Below are 22,971 nucleotides of genomic sequence, written 5' to 3'. Positions count from 1 at the left end.
CTATTTTATTTTCATAATAAAAGTCCCCTATCTTTTTTTCTTCCAAATTGTATTTTATTGCAGTCTCTTTAATTAACCAGAACAAATGTAAGGAAACTTTCATTATAGACCTGTGCTACAAAGCTAAACCTACTATTGACATAATCTTCATATTTTTAAAAGGGGGAATGTACCTGTTGTCCGTGGACCTCATTGGCTTTTCATAAATAGTCCAAACCAAAATTGGTAAATTCCTAATGCCAAGAGTCTTAAGATATTTTCTGTCAACCATTCTTTTCATTAAATGAAAAGACAGGATATCTTATAATATTCGTGAGTTTTTAACTGATGTTTTCTTGTAGATTGTACATATATAGAAAATAGATGAACACTTAATTTTGACCTAATCAAGAACTCTAGTTTCTTGACTCCTCATTTATTGTCTCATATTCATATTCTCTTGCCTTTATTTTCTTCCGAAATAGCTGAGACTCCATGACTAATTACTTATCTTCTTATTAACTTTAACTTATCCCCTGAGCACCTGACCAAATTACAACAGTGAATCAGTTGAGCCATGTCTGTACTTCCAGCCAGATTGCTGATTACTAGTGGCAAAGATTGCCAGAGATGCTGACTGGCATCAGTATACCTTCATAGACTGTGATTTAGAGTAGACATTCCTAGACTACATTCACATGGATCCTTGGGATTACCTTGTAACTTCTAAGCAGCTTTTTTTCTGTGTCCCTAATGTGACCCTTTTCAAGCTTCACCAGTTCCCTTTTTCACTCTTCATCACCCTGTCATGCCTTATTCTTATACAACAGTATTTTGTACTGAAAGGGAAATAGAGTCCCTCGTGCTTGAACTCTCTCAATTTCCATTCCTTTTTCCTCCTCTCCGTAAACAGGAAAATGCCCAGCGCTTTCCACCACAAGCATACCCTTCATACCACCCCTTATTTCTCAGAGGTCCTTTCCCCCCTTGCCTTGGACCCCATTTCTTTCACTCTATAAGTTACCCCTTTTTCTCCTGTGTCTTTTAAGTTCTTTCTCAGTGGGCACTGTCTTTTTGGCGTAAAAGGATTGCAGAGTCCTTTCTGTCTTTACTAAAAAATTTCCTTAAACCTATCCCTCACCACCACCTAGTGTCTGGAAATATTAATCTCGATTCACTTTCCCTTTTGACTAAACCACTGCAGTGTGGTCATTGCTCAAACATAGGTAATAAAATGTTTTTACCAAGATCACCAGTTAGCGAAAGATAGTTCTCAAACCTGTTTTTTTTTTAACTTTTGATTCTACTCGTTTTTGATGCTTAGTACTACTCATTGTTTCCTCATTCTTGAAACTCTGCCCTTTGACTCTGTGATGCCACCCTGTCCTAGTTACTTTCACTTGTGTTTTTTTGGTTTGTTTGTTTGTTTTTGTAGCTACTGTTTCTCAGCCTTCCTTGCTTCTTCCCTGTTCTCAATCTGGAAATGTTTATTGTTTATGTTCTCTAAGACTCTGTCACTTGCTATCTTCTCTCTTTATTCTAAATATTTACTCTAGGGAAAACCACTTCTCTGCCTATCTTACCTAAATTATGTACATATAATATGTGTATGATGTGTATGCATGTGTGTGTGTGTGTATGTGTGTGTATAACCCAGTTGTATATTTTGACTTTGATATCCCATAGACATCTTTTGCCCATAAACATGTCAGAACTCTTGTCGTCTTCCCTATATACCTAGATATGGTATCATAATCTACTTGATTCCGAAGCCAAAACCCTAGGAGTCATAGTCAGATTTTCCCTCTTCCTTAATACTTTCTTCCATCCCAATATCTAATTAGATATCAATTCTTTATATTTTATTCTAAATACCTCTGATTCAGATTCAAGTGTGGAAATGTAAAGAAGTAGGTACAATAAGTGACATAATGTATTTTTTAAAAGTTTGAAAGTGTTTGTTTTTTATTTTATACATTCACCATAAAATTCTAGATGGATTAGTGATTTGTTTCAAACAAAGCTCTCAGTTCAATGAAGAAAACATAGGAGAGTTTTTTTTTTTTTTTTTTTAATCTTGTTGAGGGAGTTCTATGCAATATGCAAAACTCAAGAAGTTGTGAAGGAAACCTGTGTCACATTTGAATGCATAGCTATTTTAAAATTCTGATCAGTAAAACACACCCCTAAAATTTTAAATGTGAGACCAAATAACAAATTATTTTCAACACAGAAAACAACTTTTTAATATCATTTATATTTAATAGGTTTCTATAAATTAATAAGAAAAATCTTAATTGGAAGGAGCATTTTATAGTAGAAAAAATTACTGAGAAATATTTAAAAGATGCTTAAAAAGAATATGAATCAGTATGAGACATTTCTGTTCTATCACATTAACAAAAATAAGAACAGAATGGAATTTGAAAGCATCCAGCAAAATCAATGCTGTGTTTTCACTTCTGTATCTAACTGTGGAAATAATAGCACAAATTTATAAAGATATAGTAACACCAGTATTCATTGAAGCTCTTTTTTTAATACAAAATATTTTAGTAATACCTTGAATATTCAACAATAGAAGAAATTGTTTAATGAATTATAGTATATTTATGCAATAAAATGCTGCTTTGCAGCCTTTTAAAAAGTGAGAATGAACTCTGTGCTCTTATTTATATTCAGGAGCTCTACCATAACAATCTATACATTCCACATTTATTTATGTGAACTGGGCTTAGAAGATGTTACATTATTCACTGAAAAAGCAAGCTGTTCTGTATGTATAGCACAATCCCATTTGTGTAAGAAAAACATGCAGTATATTTATGTTTTTATTCATTCATTCAGTTAATGAACATTTATTAAGCACCTACACATGTACCAGCTACATAGTTCTAAATGCTATAGATATAGTGATAAACAAAACAAAGTTCTTGCTTACACTTAGAATTTAGGCTAGTGTAGAATTGGGTGCATATACATGAAAAGATAGGCAACAAGTTGAAGAGTGGTTTCTTTTCTTTCTTTTTCAATTTCAACTTTTAATTTAGATACAGGGGTACATGTGCAAATTTGTTACATAGGTATATTACATGATGCTGAAGTTTGGATGTCGTTCTTCATAGAATTAGGAAAAACTCTTCTAAAATTAATATGGAACCAAAAAAAGAGCCAAAATAGCCAAAGCAATCCTAAGCAAAAAGTACTATAAAAGAGACATCGCATTACCCACCTTCAAACTATACTATAAAGCTACAGTAACCAAAACAGTATGGTACTGGTATAAAAACAGACAAACAGACCAATGGAACAAAGTAGAAAACTCAGAAATAAAGCCACATACCTACAACCATCTGATCTTCAACAGTGCCAACAAAAATAAACAATGGAGAAAGGACTCCGTATTCAATAAATAATGCTGAGGTAACTGGTTAGCCATATGCAGAAGAATGTAAGTGGACCTTTACCTTTCACTATATACAAAAATTAACTCAAGATGGATTAAAGATTTAAATGTAAGACCTCAAACTATAAAAATCCTACAAGAAAATCTAGGAAACATCATTCTTGACATTGGCCTTGGCAAGGAATTTTTAGCTAAGTCCCTAAAAGCAACTACCAAAACCAAAAATCGACAGGTGGGACCTAATTAAACTAAAAAGTGGGAGATAGCAATTGCAACAAAAGCAAAATTTGACAAGTAGGACCTAATTAAAAAGTGGTTTCTTCTGTAGAAATGGAATTGTCGAAGTATTTGGGACTTGTTTACTTTTTACCTCATAAATTAAAAATATGTGTATATGTACACACATACAGAAAACACAAAGGGTTGAAATTTTCAAAGCCGATTTATAAAAAACAGCTTTTAGCTAAAATCCATTTTAAGAGCAATTTTTAAAATGCAGGTCGTTATCAGACACAGATGAAGTATGGAGAAATCTGAAACTACCGTCTCTATTCTCCAGGTCCACTCTTCTTACAAGGCATGTGCTCTGGCCCACATGTTATACATGAGGTCTCATAAAAGAAGCATGTAGGGCATGATTTACACAAAGGAGAGCTATTTTGATTATGAAATGTTTTGATTTTATGCCCTGATACTTAACTTAGTGATGTTTTTCAAGGAGCCATGCTATAACAATCCATACACCACATTTATTTGCAGCAAGCCACCTACAGAGACTATGTCCATCCAGCAAAGATAAGGACTTTCTGTAACTATAGAACATTAGAGGCCAAGTAAATATCATTAGTATATTTTCCAAGAGGTCTGTCATTCATGTTTACAAAGGATTTTACTGTTACAGTACATCTTTCTTTCCTGAGCATCCCCAGTAGAAAAAAAAACAGGTTGTAGTCTTAGTGCTAATCCTTTCTGTATGTGTGTCCAAAGACACATAGATATAACATTATATATCATAATATTTTTAAGCAGGCATTATAACCTTAGAAAGTTTACAAATAATTTTGTAAATTGTTTATAAGTGTATAATATTTATTTAAAATATAAATTGTAAATAGTATAGTTTCTATATAAAATCCATAATGTTATACACTATATCAAACTATATATTATCAGTTTATTATGTATTATATGCAATATATTATATAAATATATAGTATATCAATATATGATATAAGTGTATATCATATATATTATAGATGTATAATAATTTCATCTTCACATTGTCATCTGTATATTATAATCAAATTCCAGTTATATAGTTTTGTACCACTTTGCCCATAAACCTTTGCTGACTTGCTGTTTGTTATCTTAAGAAAAATGGTCAAATTGTTTAGCTGGACATTAAAAACTATTAAAGCCCTGTCTAATTTTAACTTCTACATCTTCATCAGCTACCAAAGGTTCCAGTCACACAAAACTATTTGGTCTTTTCCCTACTTTCTTTTAAATACCATTGACCCTCTTTCAAAAATGAAACTAATCTAACTTGAGGCAGAATGTGTTGTCGGTTGTGAGATAAGGATTGTAAATGCCAAATTATATAATGCCTTCTTTTTTTGTAACTCCACCCATTCATCTATCGAAAATTTACTGTTCTTTTGAATCCATCAAATGCCACTTCTATGATGTGTTTCCTAGTTCCTGAAAAAGAATGAATTACACCTTTTCTTTGTTTTCTTTGCACTCCCTTTCTTTTACATATTTTTAACGCTTATGATGATCTTCCTTATAATTTCACAACTTACTACAGTGAATTCTATCTTCATCTAAATGACTCACTAGAATTCAGCTTCCTTGACAGATGTGTCTGTGTGAATCTTTTCATATTTTAAAGTATTAGTACAGTGCTCATAGTTATTTTGAAATATTAAAAAGTTCCTTGTGATTACCAAATATTCCCAGTAGATGGCACATCACATCACACTTCAACATTTGTAACTAATGTAGAAGCGCCTTCGGAAGCTTTTGGAAGGCAATATAGATTTTGTTCAGGTTCTGAACTTGCATAGTGATATTAGGGACTAAATTCTTAACACACTTGGCATAATTCAGAGAAATTTGGAAAAGATGAAAGTATAAGAAATATTAAATCTATTTAACAACATGAACTAATAATTATCTTAACCTACTTTTAGTAAGTAGGGAGATTTTATCAGAACTAAATTTTATGTGAAGGAAAACATCGCAGAAATATACTGTCTAATCTTGAGCTAATGATAGGGGAAAAGCTGTAAATTTTTAACTTTTTGTAATTGTCAATAATTAATACTTTTAAGGTAAATAGGTATAGTGTATAGACTTCAAGGTTTGGCTTAAGACATAACATTCCAGATTATTTCTATTTCAAATAAAGTATTTCTCACATAGATTTAACTATATTAAATAACTATATTATAATTATACTTTTAGATTTAAAAATATGGTTGTTTTAAAATGGATTTTTAGAGAAAATGTCTGACGTTTGCCAGAGTATTGTGTCTTTAACATCAAACAACCTTAAAATATATATTCTATAACTCTTGTGTTTTACATAATGATTTTAAAACCAAATATCACTTTCATTTCCTTCCAAATCACCACTAGTACCACATAGAACTGTGAGATAATTAGTCATTCTAATTACTATATGTTGTGAAAGAGGTTTCTTTAAAAATAGGTCTGGCGATTATTTCCCCTTACTTAGGGTTCCTTGCTTTTGATGGGATTTGGTTTGGGGTTTTGTCAATATCCATAAGATTTCTTTGGTGAAACAAATTTATAAAAAGATACTGTATATGTTTTGGTACTTTAATTTTTGCCCATCTCTACTTTTTTGATCCCTCCCTTGTTATGTTTCTGCAAATAGTCTCTGCATATGTGGATCTATGTCTTATTCAATACTACATCCCTAGTGCCTGCAGATTAGGTCCTAACCCAGTGTTGATGGATGGATGACTCTGAAAGTATTAATATTATTCACATTGGACTACTTTGCTTATACCCATTGAATCTCCTAGACTGAGCAAAATTATTAACAGCTTACTCAGAAAATCATACTAATATATTTTAATTACCAAATGAATGGAATTTTTTGGCCATCACTTGTTTTTATCTTTTTAGGTATGTTACATCATAATCAGATATATAGCCTATCTGATTTTTAGTTTTTGGAATTTACTGAGTCTTTTGTGACCTAAAAATGTATTTAGTTGTCACAAAGTTCTTAATTCCCATTGCATTTTTATTTTTATTCATTTATTTATTTTTGAAACAAAATTTTACTGTGTCACCCATGTTGGAGCGCAGTGACACGATCATATGGGCTCAAGTGATCCTCCCACCTCAGCCTCCTGAGTACCTGGGACTACAAATGTGTGCCACCACACCAGTTACTTTTTTTTTTTCTTCTGGTAGAGATGGGATTTTGCCATGTTGCCCAGGCTTGTCTCAAACTCCTGGGCTCAAGCGAGCTGCCCACCTTGCCTCCCAAAGTGCTGGGATTACAGGTGTGAGCCAACACACTCACCCCTCGTGTGTATTTTTAGGTATAGTGGGTATGGAATTTTATTATGTATCTGTTAAATCAAGCTTGTGAATTATGGGCTAGAAAGTCTTACATGATAGGACCCTCAATTGACCTCTACACTCATCTCTGTCTAGAGCTTTTAGAAGTCCTATTAGTAGGATAAATGATAATTTTTTTGGTTAAAATAATTTAAGTAACCCATATTTAATTAAAATAATCCATATAGGTTGAATCCACACAGAGTATGATAAGGATTCTCGGACTGTCTGCAACTTTACCTAACTACCTTGACGTTGCCACATTTTTACATGTTAATCCATACATTGGACTTTTCTTCTTTGATGGGCGTTTTCGACCAGTACCTCTTGGACAGACATTTTTGGGGATTAAATGTGCAAATAAGGTAAATACTCATTTTAATTCTTATCTAAAAATATTGTTGTTGACTTATTATTGAATACTTGTTTGGGATTAGAGACTCCAAAAGACCATTTCAGTCTTTTGTGGTCTCCACTGAAATGGCCTTTTGGAGAGCGCTGAATCACATTACAGATGTGATATCCTAGACAAAATCAAGCATATTTCCTCAACTATTTGTAGTAGAGTAAGTCCTCCTACAGAAAGTAGCTTGTCATAGTTTGCATTGCTGTTTTCAATGTGTGTTACGTATTTTCAGTTGTTAAAAGTTTTAAAAAGTTATTTTGAAGTGAAATGATTGAAGAGCATTGTGAAATAATAAAAGCTCTAATTAAACAAGCATTTAATAGAAATAATAGTACCTCATATGAAATTGAAAAATAATTTCATAGTAGCAACCATCAAGGAAGGTGTTCCGTTTAACTTATAATGTTCTATAATTACCTTAATTATTATAGATATAAATGGCATTTCTAAAATTCTATGCTTTAAAAAGCTTATCTAATTTTAAAATTAGTACTACCTACATTATTCCCACTATTAGGGTGCTTATTATAGACTTATTTTATAATATGAAGGAAAACATTGCTTAAAATTTAAACATCATGCTATTCAACAACACCTGTTTTTTGTGTAGAAGAAATAGTTTTAGGAAAATATTTACAGGCCTTTTGAGATTTTTAGTAAAAGAGAACAAGATAGAATCATATGTTACTATATCAACCTTAGTCTTTAATGTATTACAGTCACTTCTTGTCTAAAAACAATTTTATTAGTAAAATAGAGCCATTTTTACCTTATATTATTATAAGTAAAATATTCACCTAAAAATATCCAAAGTGACTATTACTATAATACAACAGTTAATATCCTGTAACTGCATTGCATGAAAGTAAGGTATCTTTAGAATTCTTGGGAGTCATTTCAGACTTGTGCACAAAGGAAGAGTTTATGATATACAATTATGCATATTTTAAGCTTCATAATTGTTTCAAGTGCTGCTTTTCAGCAATATTTGCTGCTTGTTTTTTTCAGTTATGTTTCAATATAATTTGATTATTTAGTTCATTTTCGATGTATCAGTAAGATAGATGTAGAACTGCTTCTTTTATAGTTTTAGAATGTTTTCAGCTTTATAGTTTAAATGATAAGCAGATGGTTATCACAGAGAGATGTAAAGAGAAGAAAATTGTTTCACATGCTTGTCAGCCATCTTAAACTTTATTTTCTTTCAGTTGCATCATACAAATTGGTAAATCACCTAAAACTAATTAAATCCAAAGTATATTTCACTACAGTACATTACCATCATCACAATCATGAAAGGAATGGGAGAATGGTGTGAGTGTTATGCCTAATTTGGAATAATGGCTTTGATCAGAAATGAATCCAAAGTACAATGAAAAAGTTATTGGGAGTTTTGTCTTTTGTAGGGGGTGGGGATTGTTTTTAAATTATTTGTGGGGAGTAAATTATCCTATGATCACCTCATCGTACTTAACTATAAGTCATAAGAGTTCCAATATTTTAAAGTGTTTACCTTAATGAAACAAAAAATCCAAATCACTGTCATTTTAGATGTACATGATGCTTTTCATCCTCCTCTAAACTCTTACTAATACATGTTAAGTGGAGAGATAATAGGCTGGGTCACATGCCTACTCCTTTGGGTTAGTCACCTTACTTTTAGGTTAGAAGCTTTCTCATCATTAATAAGGAATATGAGACCTTTTTAAATTTTTTTAAATTGATACATAGTAGATTTACATATTTTCTGGGCATATGTGGGCATAATACATTCATAATTATATGAATACATTGATAATTATATGACTGTATTAACTTATTACATGAAAATTTTTAGTCAAATCTATTTGACTGAATATCAAATCAGTTAAATTGGGATATCCATCATCTTAAATACTTAGAGACCCTTTCTTAATTCATAAATTTTATATTAGATTTCCAATTAATCTGAAAAATGTTTCTGTAGAAGCATTCTGAATAGCAACCTCTCTCAGTATACATTACAGAAGTAGTGTGTTACTGTATGTTTCAGCTCTGTGCGCCATTTGACACTTGATCCGTAGTGTTCTCGTAACATTGAGAATCACACAGGAAAGGTGTGCTGTATGGTTTATATAGTGAAATATAAGGAAAATAGCCTGGAGAATGGGCTTCTCGGAAAAGCAGAGAGAACTTTAAAAATTATCCTAGAATATTTGTAACTAACAAAAATATCCTTAAAGATATTGTATTTTAAAAACTTGGTGAGTTTATAAAGTTAGTACTCAGAAACTATTATCTGAGTTATTCTATTTGTACTTTTAAGTTGCATTGCATATTTTTTTATGGATTGTTATATGTTTGTAAGGAATTTGTTACCTCTGCATTCTAGGTAGTCTGAAAGTTTAAAAAACTGCATTGCAATTGGCAAAATTTTATTTGTAGTTAGAAAGTTTATAATTGTTTCATCTGATTTTTTTTAATGTTTTAAAATCTTTAAGATGCAGCAGTTGAATAACATGGATGAAGTATGTTATGAAAATGTTTTGAAGCAAGTAAAGGCTGGACACCAGGTACACTTCGTTTATTTTATCCTGCTTTTAGAGAGTGCTTAGTCATAAAAATTATTAATTTTTAGGCTCTTCAGAAGAAAATTTTTCTTTAATTCTGAGGCAATGACTCAGAGGTTCTAATTATTAATAACTGCTTTAGCCCAATGGGTAAGTCATAAAAATATTCATAGATATTATCCCAATATTGATAGGTCATGCTCTTTTGTTTGCCATTTTTAATTTTAAATATTATATTCTTACTGTTCTCATGAAGCAATATCAATTGAAATGTAAAATACATAATAAAGTTTTGTATTGTTTGATGGTGCTTAGAAATTAAGCACTTTTATTCTTTAATTCTCCATTGTTCAGTATACTCACATCAAGATTGTTAAAAACAAAGTGAAGTGATAATAATTGCTTATATAAAAATTGGCCACTTCCCAATTGTTCATGGTTCTTTGAATAACTTTATTATGTCATTTCTTAAAACAGTGTGAGCCTTTTATGACATGTAAAGTGTTTTCCTGGCCCTTAGATTTTTAAATTTCTTTTAAGAGTAGTGAAACCTCTTTTTCCCAGACTAAATCTTGTTTGCAACTCCAGTATACAAAATAAATCAAAGATGTTTTGGACTTGAGAGCATGGAACACTGCCTCCTTGAACATTGGAATACTGAGCATTCTTGAGGCATTTTTTCTATTTTTAGGAAATAGTTTTAAAATCACATTCATAACTAATCTCTGGAGATTGTGCTTGGTTTTAAGAATAACTTTTTAGGAAATCACGAGTATTTTAAGTTGTATACTAGCAATAATAATGGTAGCTAACCTTTTCTAGTTCTTCATAAATGTATGAAACTGATAAGATTATCTTATACTTACTAATTGAATTTTCTCAGCAACCTATGAGGCAGGTACTATTTTTTTTTTCTTTTTTAAATTTTTTATTATGCTTTAAGTTCTAGGGTACGTGTGCGCAACGTGCAGGTCTGTTACGTATGTATACATGTGCCATGTTGGTGTGCTGCACCCATCAACTCATCAGCACCCATCAACTCGCCATTTACATCAGGCATAACTCCCAATGCCATCCCTCCCCCCTCCCCCCTCCCCACAATAGGCCCCAGTGTGTGATGTTCCCCTTCCCATGTCCAAGTGATCTCATTGTTCAATTCCCACCTATGAGTGAGAACATACGGTGCTTGGTTTTCTGTTCTTGTGATAGTTTGCTGCGAATGCTGGTTTCCAGCTGCATCAATGTCCCCACAAAGAACACGAACTCATCCCTTTTTATGGCTGCATAGTATTCCATGGTGTATATGTGCCACATTTTCTTAATCCAATCTGTCACTGATGGACATTTGGGTTGATTCCAAGTCTTTGCTATTGTGAATAGTGCCACAATAAACATACGTGTGCATGTGTTTTTATAGCAGCATGATTTATAATCCTTTTGGTATATCCCAGTAGTGGGATGGCTGGGTCATATGGTATTTCTAGTTCTAGATCCTTGAGGAATCGCCTTACTGTTTTCCACAATGGTTGAACTAGTTTACAATCCCACCAACAGTGTAAAAGTGTTCCTATTTCTCCACATCCTCTCCAGCACCTGTTGTTTCCTGACTTTTTAATGATTGCCATTCTAAGTGGTGTGAAATGGTATCTCATTGTGGTTTTGATTTGCATTTCCCTGATGGCCAGTGATGACGAGCATTTTTTCATGTGTCTGTTGACTGTATGAATGTCTTCTTTTGAGAAATATCTGTTCATATCCTTTGCCCACTTTTGATGGGGTTGTTTGTTTTTTTCTCATAAATTTGTTTGAGTTCTTTGTAGGTTCTGGATATTAGCCCTTTGTCAGATGAGTAGATTGCAGAAATTTTCTCCCATTCTGTAGGTTGCCTGTTCACTCTGATGGTAGTTTATTTTGCTGTGCAGAAGCTCTTTAGTTTAATTAGATCCCATTTGTCAATTTTGGCTTTTGCTGCCGTTGCTTTTGGTGTTTTAGACATGAAGTCCTTGCCCATGCCTATGTCCGGAATGGTATTACCTAGGTTTTCTTCTAGGGTTTTTATGGTTTTCGGTCTAACATTTAATTCTCTAATCCATCTTGAATTAATTTTCGTATAAGGAGTAAGGAAAGGATCCAGTTTCAGCTTTCTACTTATGGCTAGCCAGTTTTCCCAGCGCCATTTATTAAATAGGGAATCCTTTCCCTATGTCTTGTTTTTGTCAGGTTTATCAAAGATCAGATGGCTGTAGATGTGTAGTATCATTTCTGAGGGTTCTGTTCTGTTCCATTGGTCTATATCTCTGTTTTGGTACCAGTACCATGCTGTTTTGGTTACTGTTTCCTTGTAGTATAGTTTGAAGTCAGGTAGCATGATGCCTCCAGCTGTGTTCTTTTGACTTAGGATTGTCTTGGCAATGTGGGCTCTTTTTTGGTTTCATATGAACTTTAAAGCAGTTTTTTCCAATTCTGTGAAGAAAGTCATTGGTATCTTGATGGGGATGGCATTGAATCTATAAATTACCTTGTAGCCCCTGAATTATTTTAATGTGATTTAAATAGGATTAATATATGTATCCTAGCCAGTTGATATGTATTTTGCCTGTTGACATTGGCAATATTCACATTTTGTACAGAATAATTGTGTTTTGGGAGATGAAAGGTGTGTCCTGTATACTGTAAGTTGTTTAGCAGCATCCTTGGTCTCTACCCAGTAGATGCCAGTGGCTCTCCCCACTCCAGATATCACAACCCAGACTGTCTCCAGACATTACCAGATGTCCTCTGGGGTACGTAAGTGCCCCTGATTGAAAAGTGTTGTTTAGAGGGATGTCGCTTGAGGCACCCCTCAGATATCTTTCCTAGTGAATGTATTTCATCTAAATGTATGTAAAATTTACCAATAATGAATATTAGGACATCATGTAAGAAAGAACCAAGATACAAATTTATCTCAACTGGGCAGTATTCAAATTCAACATACTAAAATTTCTTATGGATAAATGTAAATTCCTACATTTAAACTCAAATAACTTTTTCATAGGTATAAATTAAAGAAGTATTGTCTTGGAAAAAATGATAATTTTAGTTGAATAAATTCACTTTAATTCAAACAAGCATTACATACACTTTGAAAAACTAATGACATCTTAAATGTCATTATAGGAGGGAAAAAAGTTCAAATCAAAGAAGGTGAAAACTTCGTTGTAATTTGGCTTGTTACCAAGTACTGTGGTCATTTTGTACTATATTTTGAGAATAGAGGTTCAAGAGAAGGTTATTACAATTATGAGAAGTTTGGAATACATATAATATGAGTTAATGGTCAAAAGAAACTGGAATGTTAAGATTGCAGAAGAGAAACCCCAGGTGGGGTCTGGGGGAAAGTGGTGGTATTGGAAAGGCTGTCATATGAAATGAAGGTGTGTTCTATTTTGCACAAAGAGAATTAGAACCAATGAGTGGAAGTTCTAGAGAGCTAGATACAGGAACTACAATTTTTCTACAGTGAAATAGACTGAATTGCAAAGGAACTACCCTTCTTTTAACCATAGCTGGACAATGCTTTGGGATACTGTAAAAAGCGTCATCTACATTGGGACAATCATCATGAACCTCCAAAGTATTCTTAATTTTAAATAGACAATTTTATGATAATTCTCCTACCTTAGTAGTAGCTGCCTGGCACACTTTTGTTTCTTACCCTATTAAAGAGGTAAACTTTAATTTTTATCTTTTAATAAAATGTTATACTCTTAACAAATAAATAAATACATTAATACAAAGGAGACTGAATAAAGAAATAGTTTTAAATCTAATTCTTAGGCATACTATAAACCAAACATGAAGAGGAAAAAATAATCACTGGTAATTCCACTACTAGAGTTAGCTTCTGTTGGTATTTGTCCTTCCATTTTATTGATGCATTTTATTCCCTTAATTTTTTTTCTTTTATTCCTATAGTTTATCTAATCTGTTTTATTTTTCTCATTCAAAAATATGACAGAACCATAAATAGAAATGATAGCATTAAAATGTGAATAAATGCTTTGATAAAGGGATTATATTTAAAATTTTTAATCAGTTCTTCTGATTTCTGCAATGTTGTCCTTTTACTTTTTGTGTCCCAGCAGGACAGGTCCCACCACAAAAGACTGGGTTATAAGGAAATATTGTTGATTTAGTTCTCAGTATATCATCATATGCATGGGAAGTCTGTGGTAAATATGATTTGATTTTGATGAATTGCCTTGTCTCCAAAAATTTAACATACTTAGTGAGATGAGGATGATAGGAAATATGAAACGCATCAGGACTATGGTCCACTAGTTGAAATTTGCTTCTGGTGTTGCTAGTATTACAGATACCCAGGCCATTGCCTTCAGATTTTAAGTACTAAGCTGGTAAGGCAATGGTCTTTTACATTCATGTAATCATCTCAACTTAAGAGCTCTTTTGCAACGTAAGTGAAGAACAAAGTTCTATCATTTTCATTTCTTGAAAGTACCTCCATTGTATGTTTAACTTTATAAAAGTTGCCCAAAACTGAAATCTCTCTCTCTCTATCAGTCTTCTGAAAAGGCTTGTTCTGTTTAAGTTTTCTATTTGCAGGTTGATCTGCCAATACTATTTGGCCTAAAATCAATTAGTTAGCTTACTATGTGGCAGCTTCTGCTGAATGCCTTTGTAGTATGTCCAGCACAGAAAATTGCTGGGTAGGTACTTGGAAAGCATGACTGTTAAACATTTTGATTTTGGTAAATATACCTATTTCAACAAAGTTGGCAACCCTTGATTTATTCCATCACACAAGAACTGGTACTTCATAGTAGTCATTGATTATTGAGACTCATTTAGAGGTTTGTTTTCAGGAACTTGGAACCCCGTAAAGGATTATTTTTTCTTTTTAATCTCCTTGAAGAGAGACCTTAACTAAACTGTAGTGTTCTGCCCTCTGCTTGTATTAGAAGGTCAACAAAGAACTTCCCAGTAGAATAGAGTTTTTGAGTTGTGTTCTTTTTTTTTTTAACTTATAAGAATTGAGGTTGAAGTCAATGTTATCCCAGTCACTAGATGTCTTTATACAAGGTTTCAAATGATAACTTTAAATGGGTGATTTGTATGCATCCATCTGTCGGAAAATAAAAAAGAATATATAATTCAACATTTTTTTCACGTTATCTAAAAAACTGACAGCCAAATCAACTCTTCAATTTTATTATTCTAACTCTGATGACTGAGAAGCCTAACTATATGTGTGTGTCGTTCTGAGATTCTTTTCTGTTTAAATATTTTGTTATACATGTAAGTACAGTAAATTATGTATGTATACTATATGCGCATGTGTGTGTATGTATATATATATAGAGAGAGAGAGAGTTGCTTTTGGAATTTCATTATAGATATAACTAACTACATATTAGTGCATTGTTATTAACAGTGGTCATGGTTAATAACAATATTACCAATAACAATGGTCAATGATAGTGCATTGTTACTAAGTACCCAATTACATATTTCATAAATATGCTTTTCTTTTTTATTAAGGAAAATCAAGTTATTTCTTGTGGGGCTGTGTATGTAAACTTTAGCTCTATTTTGTTATCTTAGCAGTTATAGTAATACAGTGTACAGCAGTAAGAAATACGCAGTCTATTCTAGTCTAAGTAAACTAATTGAATTTTTCCTGCTACTACCTCATGCTGCCTGCCCCTTCTCCCCCACAATCATGTAAAAAAAAAAAAAAAAAAAAAAATCTCTAGTCAATAGTCTTCTGAATTTGCTTTTTTCTTGCCTTCAAGTTGTTCAGTATCTTGGATTTCTCCCTGGTTTGGTTTCCTTAAGTACTTTGGTTTTATCAGAGGAGCTACATTTCAAACCATTAGTGAGAAGACTGAAATATGTGTCCATTCGAAAACAAAAGAACTGTGACTCTCAGGCAACTAAACACTTTTTAGTCGAAAAATTAACAGTTTTATCTTAAATATACAAATGAATTCAATTTGTTTTTCCTTATTTGGATTAAAACAAATTTCATGTTCAACCACCATGCTGATATTCTTTGATCATACTATTCCATGGGTTTTACTGATCTAAACTTGTGTGCTCATGTACTTAATAGATTTTATGTACAGCTTTGCCTTAAAAGTGTTAAAAAACAGTAGGAGGCAGTTGTGTTCCACTCAGGCATGTGTGATGACAGATGGAGAAAATCTTTTCATGTTGACTTTTCAACAGTCCTACTCTGCAAGACTTCAAGCTCTTCTTGGCTATTGGGAAATCAAAAGTTGGCGATTCAGCCTTTAATTTTGATCCATCTGCTCAAACTAATGAAACGTCTCATTTGTGAGCTTCTCTTTGTGTTACCAAATGCAAGTACAGCTTTATCATTCTGGTTAATAATTCCCCTCCTCCTGTGTAACTTGCAGAATGGGAAAATAATTAATGCCTTAACTCTGTTGAGATTTTTCTTGTTGTACAAACTTTGTTACAGTTATAGGAAAAGAAATTTGAAACTTCCTCAGAGATTATGGCATATTTAGTAAGTTAACTTAGGTTCTTTTCCATATGGTCTAAAAAGTTAAATTCTTAGCAGCTTCTTACTCAAAATCTACCTTCAGTTTTAAGTAATAAAAAACTTTGTGATATTAAAGAGAAAAACATCTTCTTCAACCTTGGATTAATGCTGAACATCAGCCTTTGTTTAGATGTGTGTCTTATTTTCTCTTTCCTCATTGTTTATAAGTTGTTAGTAGACATTTCTGTTTCTAAGAAATCACCTTCAAAAATTGACTAATAATTATAGATTACCAGCCTTTCTGCTGATGGCAAATAATATTTCTTTTTACCTCTTGGCCACCTCAGTTCCAATTGTCATATTGATGGGTATTGGATATCCTAGGTATGTAAGTGTACAATGTTCTTTTTTCATTCTTATCTTCCCATTTTAAGTTTTACCCAAAATATCAAAAGAAAATAGTGTGCATAATCTTGGAAATAATTGGAAGCAAAACAAGTAGTTTTGTTTATTTTCTTGAAATTTATATATATATATGTATGTGTGTGTGTGTGTGTGTGTGTGTGTGTGTGTATATAGTTACATTGTTGAACATCAAGGAACTTACATCAAACCAGATTTAAACCAGGACAGTGAAGCTAATGTTTCATTCACTTCAAATCTTTGCCTCTATTATGTATTAGCATTATCTCTTTTTTTATGTGTCTCATGAGTATAAATTGCTTATAGAAGTTACCAAATTTTCCATCCATTTCTTCATTCTTTAAGTATTCTTTGATTCCCCTCTTTAACTATCTGTCCTTATCTCTCAAGTAGCAAAATGTGAAGATAATACTAGTTGCTTTGCCTTGTTAATTAGGCACTTTTTTTTTTTTTTTTTTTACCATAGCACTTTGTAATTTTTATCTTAGTTTTGTTTCACACCTCCGGAATGTCTTGCATAAAAGCAAATATTGCTATTGGGCCCTGCATATATGTGCTTTATGTGCATGTAGCCAATGCGTAAATGCATGTTTTCTGACTTGCTACTTTACATAAAAGTAAAGATAGTTCTTATATAAAATGTGTTTTAAAATTTTGATTTTGAAAGAGTCAACGTAGATCAAGCTGATTTAAATCAAAGATTTCTGGTTTAAGAGTTGAATGCATTAGATTATTTGGCAATTTATGTGATTTTGTGATTACAATATCATATTACAGTGTGCGTATATGTGTAATTTAATATATATACACATATATAATTGTCAAATTAATAATATAAAAGACCTTTGAGTCTATTTTAAAAGATTCACTTCTGTCAAATACATTATATTTTTGTTATTTTTATTTATTTTGGTAAAAATGAAACCTAATTTCTATATGTTTGTTTTATACTATTTATTTGAATTATTTTTATTGCTGTTTAAATATAGACTTTGGTCATGCTAAAGTAATGTTTGACTGCTTGCAATCCTTTTTCTGTCTTTATAAAGTTGTAGAAAATTCTCTAAACATCCATTGAGAGTATTTTACATTATATTATTAGAAGTTTTTATGAGAGCTATTTATTTCATTCTAGAGAATGGTGTATTGAATCTCCTTGTTAGCTGCTTTCCACCTGATATTTGGACTTAAGCCGTTGGTAAATATAGTTAATAAGTCAAGTTGCTACCATAAGCATTTGTTGACTACATTTTTAGATAAATCATTCGATAAAATTGAATAGATAGTATTTTTTATTAAAGCTGAATATGAAATTTTATATGCCAAGGAAATCTGATACAATTATCCACGTATTTTCTCAATGTGAAAAAAGGAGAACATTCAAATATGATTAACCATTATAAATTTGTCCTGTCTTTATCTATAGCTATCGTTTTTATCAATTTTTAATTTGTTTTCATAGTAGCATTTTTTTTTTCTTTTTCATTATACTTTAAGTTCTAGGGTACATGTGCACAATGTGCAGGTTTGTTACATACGTGTACATGTGCCATGTTGGTGTGCTGCACCCATTAACTCGTCATTTATATTAGGTATATCTCCTAATGCTATCCCTCCCCGCTCCCGCCACCCCACAACAGGCCCCGGTGTGTGATGTTCCCCTTCCTGTGTCCAAGTGTTTTCATTGTTCAATTCCCAACCATGAGTGAGAACATGTGGTGTTTGGTTTTCTGTCCTTGCGATAGTTAGCTGAGAATGATGGTTTCCAGCTGTGTCCATGTCCCTACAAAGGTCAGGAACTCATCCTTTTTTATGACTGCATAGTATTCCACAGTGTATGTGTGCCACATTTTCTTAATCCAGTCTGTCACCGATGGACATTTGGGTTGGTTCCAAGTCTTTGCTATTGTGAATAGTGCCGCAATAAACATACGTGTTCATGTGTCTTTATAGCAGCATGATTTATAATCCTTTGGGTGTATACCCAGTAAGTGGATGGCTGGTTGGTATTTCTAGTTCTAGATCCTTGAGGAATAACCACACTGTCTTCCACAATGGTTGAGCTAGTTTACAGTCCCACAAACAGTGTAAAAATGTTCCTATTTCTTCACATCCTCTCCAGCACCTTTGTTTCCTGACTTTTTAATGATCGCCATTCTAACTGGTGTGAGATGATATCTCATTGTGGTTTTGATTTGCATTTCTCTGATGGCCAGTGATGATGAGCATTTTTTCATGTGTCTGTTGGCTGTATGAATGTCTTCTTCTGAGAAATGTCTGTTCATATCCTTTGCCCACTTTTTGATGGGGTTGTTTGTTTTTTTCTCGTAAATTTGTTTGAGTTCTTTGTAGATTCTGGATATTAGCCCTTTGTCTGATGAGTAGATTGCAAAAATTTTCTCCCATTCTATAGGTTGCCTATTCACTCTGATGGTAGTTTCTTTTGCTGTGCAGAAGCTCTTTAGTTTAATTAGATCCCATTTGTCAATTTTGGCTTTTGTTGTCATTGCTTTTGGTGTTTTAGACATGAAGTCCTTGCCCATGCCTATGTCCTGAATGGTATTGCCTAGGTTTTCTTCTAGGGTTTTTATGGTTTTCGGTCTAACATTTAAGTCTCTAATCCATCTTGAATTAATTTTTGTATAAGTTGTAAGGAAGGCATCCAGTTTCAGCTTTCTACATATGGCTAGCCAGTTTTCCCAGCCCCATTTATTAAATAGGGAATCCTTTCCCCGTTTCTTGTTTTTGTCAAGTTTGTCAAAGATCAGATGGCTGTAGATGTGTGGTATTATTTCTGAGGGCTCTGTTCTGTTCCATTGATCTATATCCATAGTAGCATATTTAAGTGTGAGGGGATGCTAAGAAAGAAATCATGTGTCTATATTTAATATTGTAAAATAAGGTTCTGTTTTTAAGAGAATAATAGTCTTAGATCTCATCTCATTTCTTCTTTGTTTTACAAATGAGTAGATGAGAAGTGTAGCTATCATCTACAGTACTGTAGCTATCTAAGGCAAATAAAGTGGGCATTGCTAAATAGCACAGCATTTAAATTAGTAACTGCTCCAGAAATAGTGTCAGAGAGACCTGTTAAATAAGTCTGAAACTATAAAGTGTCTAAGATGTTTCCCTACCTGCATACTAAAAGGTAGCCTGCCATAGGCTAGCTTTGACACCTTTGTCAGGGTCCAGACTGTGTTTCACCTCCCCACTGATCTATCTACATGGCAGGAGCCAGCTACTGCATGTGCGTGGGTTGCACCACAGGAGAGGTACTCCAAAATTATGAAACTCTGAGCTTGTATAGGAGCTATGGGCACATCTGCTCATCCTCTCCTCTGGAGAGAGAAAGAGAGGAGAGAAAAAAAGTAGACCAATTGGCCATGCAAGGACCTTATCTTTTACTATGGAACTTACGCAGACTCCCTTGAGGAAAGAAAAGAAGGCCTATATCCTGGAATGTAAGCAGTTGACTCCTTGGGAGATAAGAAAGGAGTCTCTAGGCTTTTCTTAACCCTTTGAATTGGAGAAAATGGCTCTGGGGAAGTGAAGACATTCTCTGTCTGTTTAGCACTTTAGTTTCTGTTACTCACAAGGCCCTGGATGTGTAGGAACACCAGAAATTTAAGGGAGGATTATCTTCCAACAAAACCCAAGGTGTCTGGAAGGGACACACAGGGTCTACTAAACTTGCTAGTATTTTGTTGATGATTTTTGCATCTGTATTAATAATGAATAATAATAATGTCTTTTATAGATAATTTTTTTTCTGGTTCAAGATCACTGTCCAAGATTGCATATTGCATTAATTTATCATGTCCATTTAGTTTCCTTTAATTTAGAACAGTTCTTTGACCTTATTTTGTCTTCCTGGATTTGACTTTGACATTTTTCAAAGAGCATATATCAATTATTTTGTAAAATGACTCCCAATTTGAGTTTGTCTAAAGTTCCTTCATGATTAAGCCCTATTGGTTTTGTAACAATAATACAACAGAAGTGATGTTGTGTCATAGTACTTCACACCAGGTAGTAAATGTTACTGGATTTGTCCAGCATTGCTGGCATTCATTTTTATCACTTGTTAAAGGTTGTTTCCTCTAAGTTTCTCCATATAAAGTCATTATTTTCCCCTTTGTTTCTAATAAGGGAGGAGATACTTTTGTGACTAAATATATAGTGCCCCTCATCAAACTTTTACCCATTCATTTTAGCATCTTTTGATGATTTTCTAACTTCATCATTTCCTTCATCCCACTATACATATGGACTAGCTTCTTCTCTCCTATTTATTAATTTATATCTCTGTGGACTTTTATAATTTACATCTCTGTGGATATCTTGAAAGTGTTACAGTCTATCACTATACTATTTACTTTGAAAATAATATTGACCCAAATTTGACCAGTGGAAGCCCCTTCAAGCTAGCTTCTGGTTTTTACCATTTTGCACAATAGGATCTTCTAAGATCTAATTTTGTACCTTCCACTTCTCAGACTTGGAGTTAACTGTTTCTGCAAACAAACCTCGTCCCTTTAATAGGGAATGGTTTTATAAACTCTTTAGAAACAGTGAATCTGTTTTATTTTTGATTGATTGAGATTGAGACTTCCTCCGTCACCTAGGCTAGAGTGTAGTGGTATGATCATAGCTCACTGCTGCCTCAAACTCCTGAGCTTCAAGCCACTTCCCATCTCAGCCTCCCAAGTGTCTGGCACTACAGGCATGTGCCACTGTGCACAGGTTTTTTTTTTGTTTTTTGTTTTAATTTATTCTAGAGAGGGGGTCTCCTTTTGTTGCCCACTCTAGTCTCAAACTCCTGGCCTCACGTGACCTTCCAGCCTAGGCCTCCCAAAGTGCTGGGATTAAAGGCATGAGCCACGTACCTGGCCTGTTTTATTTTTAAATGAATATTTTTAGCCAAATTTTTTTCCCAAAAATATTATTCAGGAAAATGAAAGGGATGATGAGATTTTAGAATTTTCAAACTTTTATCCAAGAACAAATGTAATTTTCAGCAGTCCCTTTCCACTAGAAGATTTCCTCCTGTACCTGTAATATTTAGACTGCTTCAAGGTGCTCTGAGGTGTCACAGGAATTGCTGTTATGAGGTTAGGAGTAGGGAGAAGTGTGCTATTTGGAAGTGAGAAAAGAGATGTGGATTTCTCTCAGATGTACTTCGGTTGCTTTAATCTTTTTTTTTTTTTTTTTTTTTTTTAATATGTTGAGCTGCTACAAGAGTTTGTTGGAAAAACAAATTCCACATTTAAAAAAATTTTTTAGCTGCTTCCCTACAGCATTAGTTTTTCATAATTTACATAAAGATCAGTAATTTCTGTTCTGTGGTGATACTTAGTAGACATATTTCACATATGGAGTAGAAGTTTCATTTTTGTTACAGAAATGGATTTGGTCATCTACTTTGTCATGTGTGCATTGGACCAAGCAAATCAGCAGTTTTCCTTTTTGGTCCTAAAATCCCAGCTTGAACACTGATTGTCTATACTGAGTGAATACTGATTGGGTGTACTATATGGTTTCAAACATAGTATCTTTTAGTCATTGAACAACTGTGATTCCTCCGTTTTCTCAAATCAGGTATAAAGTCAATTATTTGCATATATAATAAGACAGACCTGTAACTGAAAATGCTGCCCCAACTCTACAAACCAGCACTGAGCTTGAAAGCTTTTTTTTTTTGACAGCTTTTCCACCTTCAGTTTTATTATTTTTTCTCACTAATTGTGAACTCCTTGCATATAAAAATTCTCACAATTCATACTATATTCACTATACAGACCAAAACTTGCACACCTCAGTTTGTTGGTTTGGCTAAATGCTTTTTATGTAAAAACCCGTAACAAAATCAAGTTTTCAATTTAAATGCTTTTAACATAAATAACAGTTAAGAGTGTATCAAAAACTTACCATAAAATATGATATAAAGAAGATATACTCTATAGTCATCATATATATGTATCTTAAATTCATATCATGGTGTAAATATTGTCTTTATAATTTGAATCATTGCCAAAAATAATGTTGAGTTATATTACTTACTTAAAAGTTAAAATGGATAATATTCTAATTTTTT

General features: G+C 32.9%; 1 protein-coding gene across 2 annotated transcripts in view; it reads left to right on the top strand.

Moving 5' to 3' along the window:
* Positions 1–22,971, top strand: part of ASCC3 (activating signal cointegrator 1 complex subunit 3) — a 392,749-nt gene that overhangs the window by 169,653 nt on the left and 200,125 nt on the right. For both annotated transcript variants that reach the window (XM_033234693.1, XM_033234694.1), the window contains 2 exons: positions 7,177–7,353; positions 9,875–9,946. In XM_033234693.1, the coding sequence (XP_033090584.1) occupies positions 7,177–7,353; positions 9,875–9,946 (249 nt within the window). The remainder of the gene's footprint in view (positions 1–7,176; positions 7,354–9,874; positions 9,947–22,971) is intronic.

The sequence above is a fragment of the Trachypithecus francoisi genome, unplaced genomic scaffold (genome assembly GCF_009764315.1).
Source record: "Trachypithecus francoisi isolate TF-2019V2 unplaced genomic scaffold, Tfra_2.0 Lachesis_group15, whole genome shotgun sequence".
Taxonomy (NCBI): Eukaryota; Metazoa; Chordata; class Mammalia; order Primates; family Cercopithecidae; genus Trachypithecus; species Trachypithecus francoisi.
Note: the sequence above shows the minus strand (reverse complement) of the source record. Positions and strands in the feature narration are given on the sequence as shown.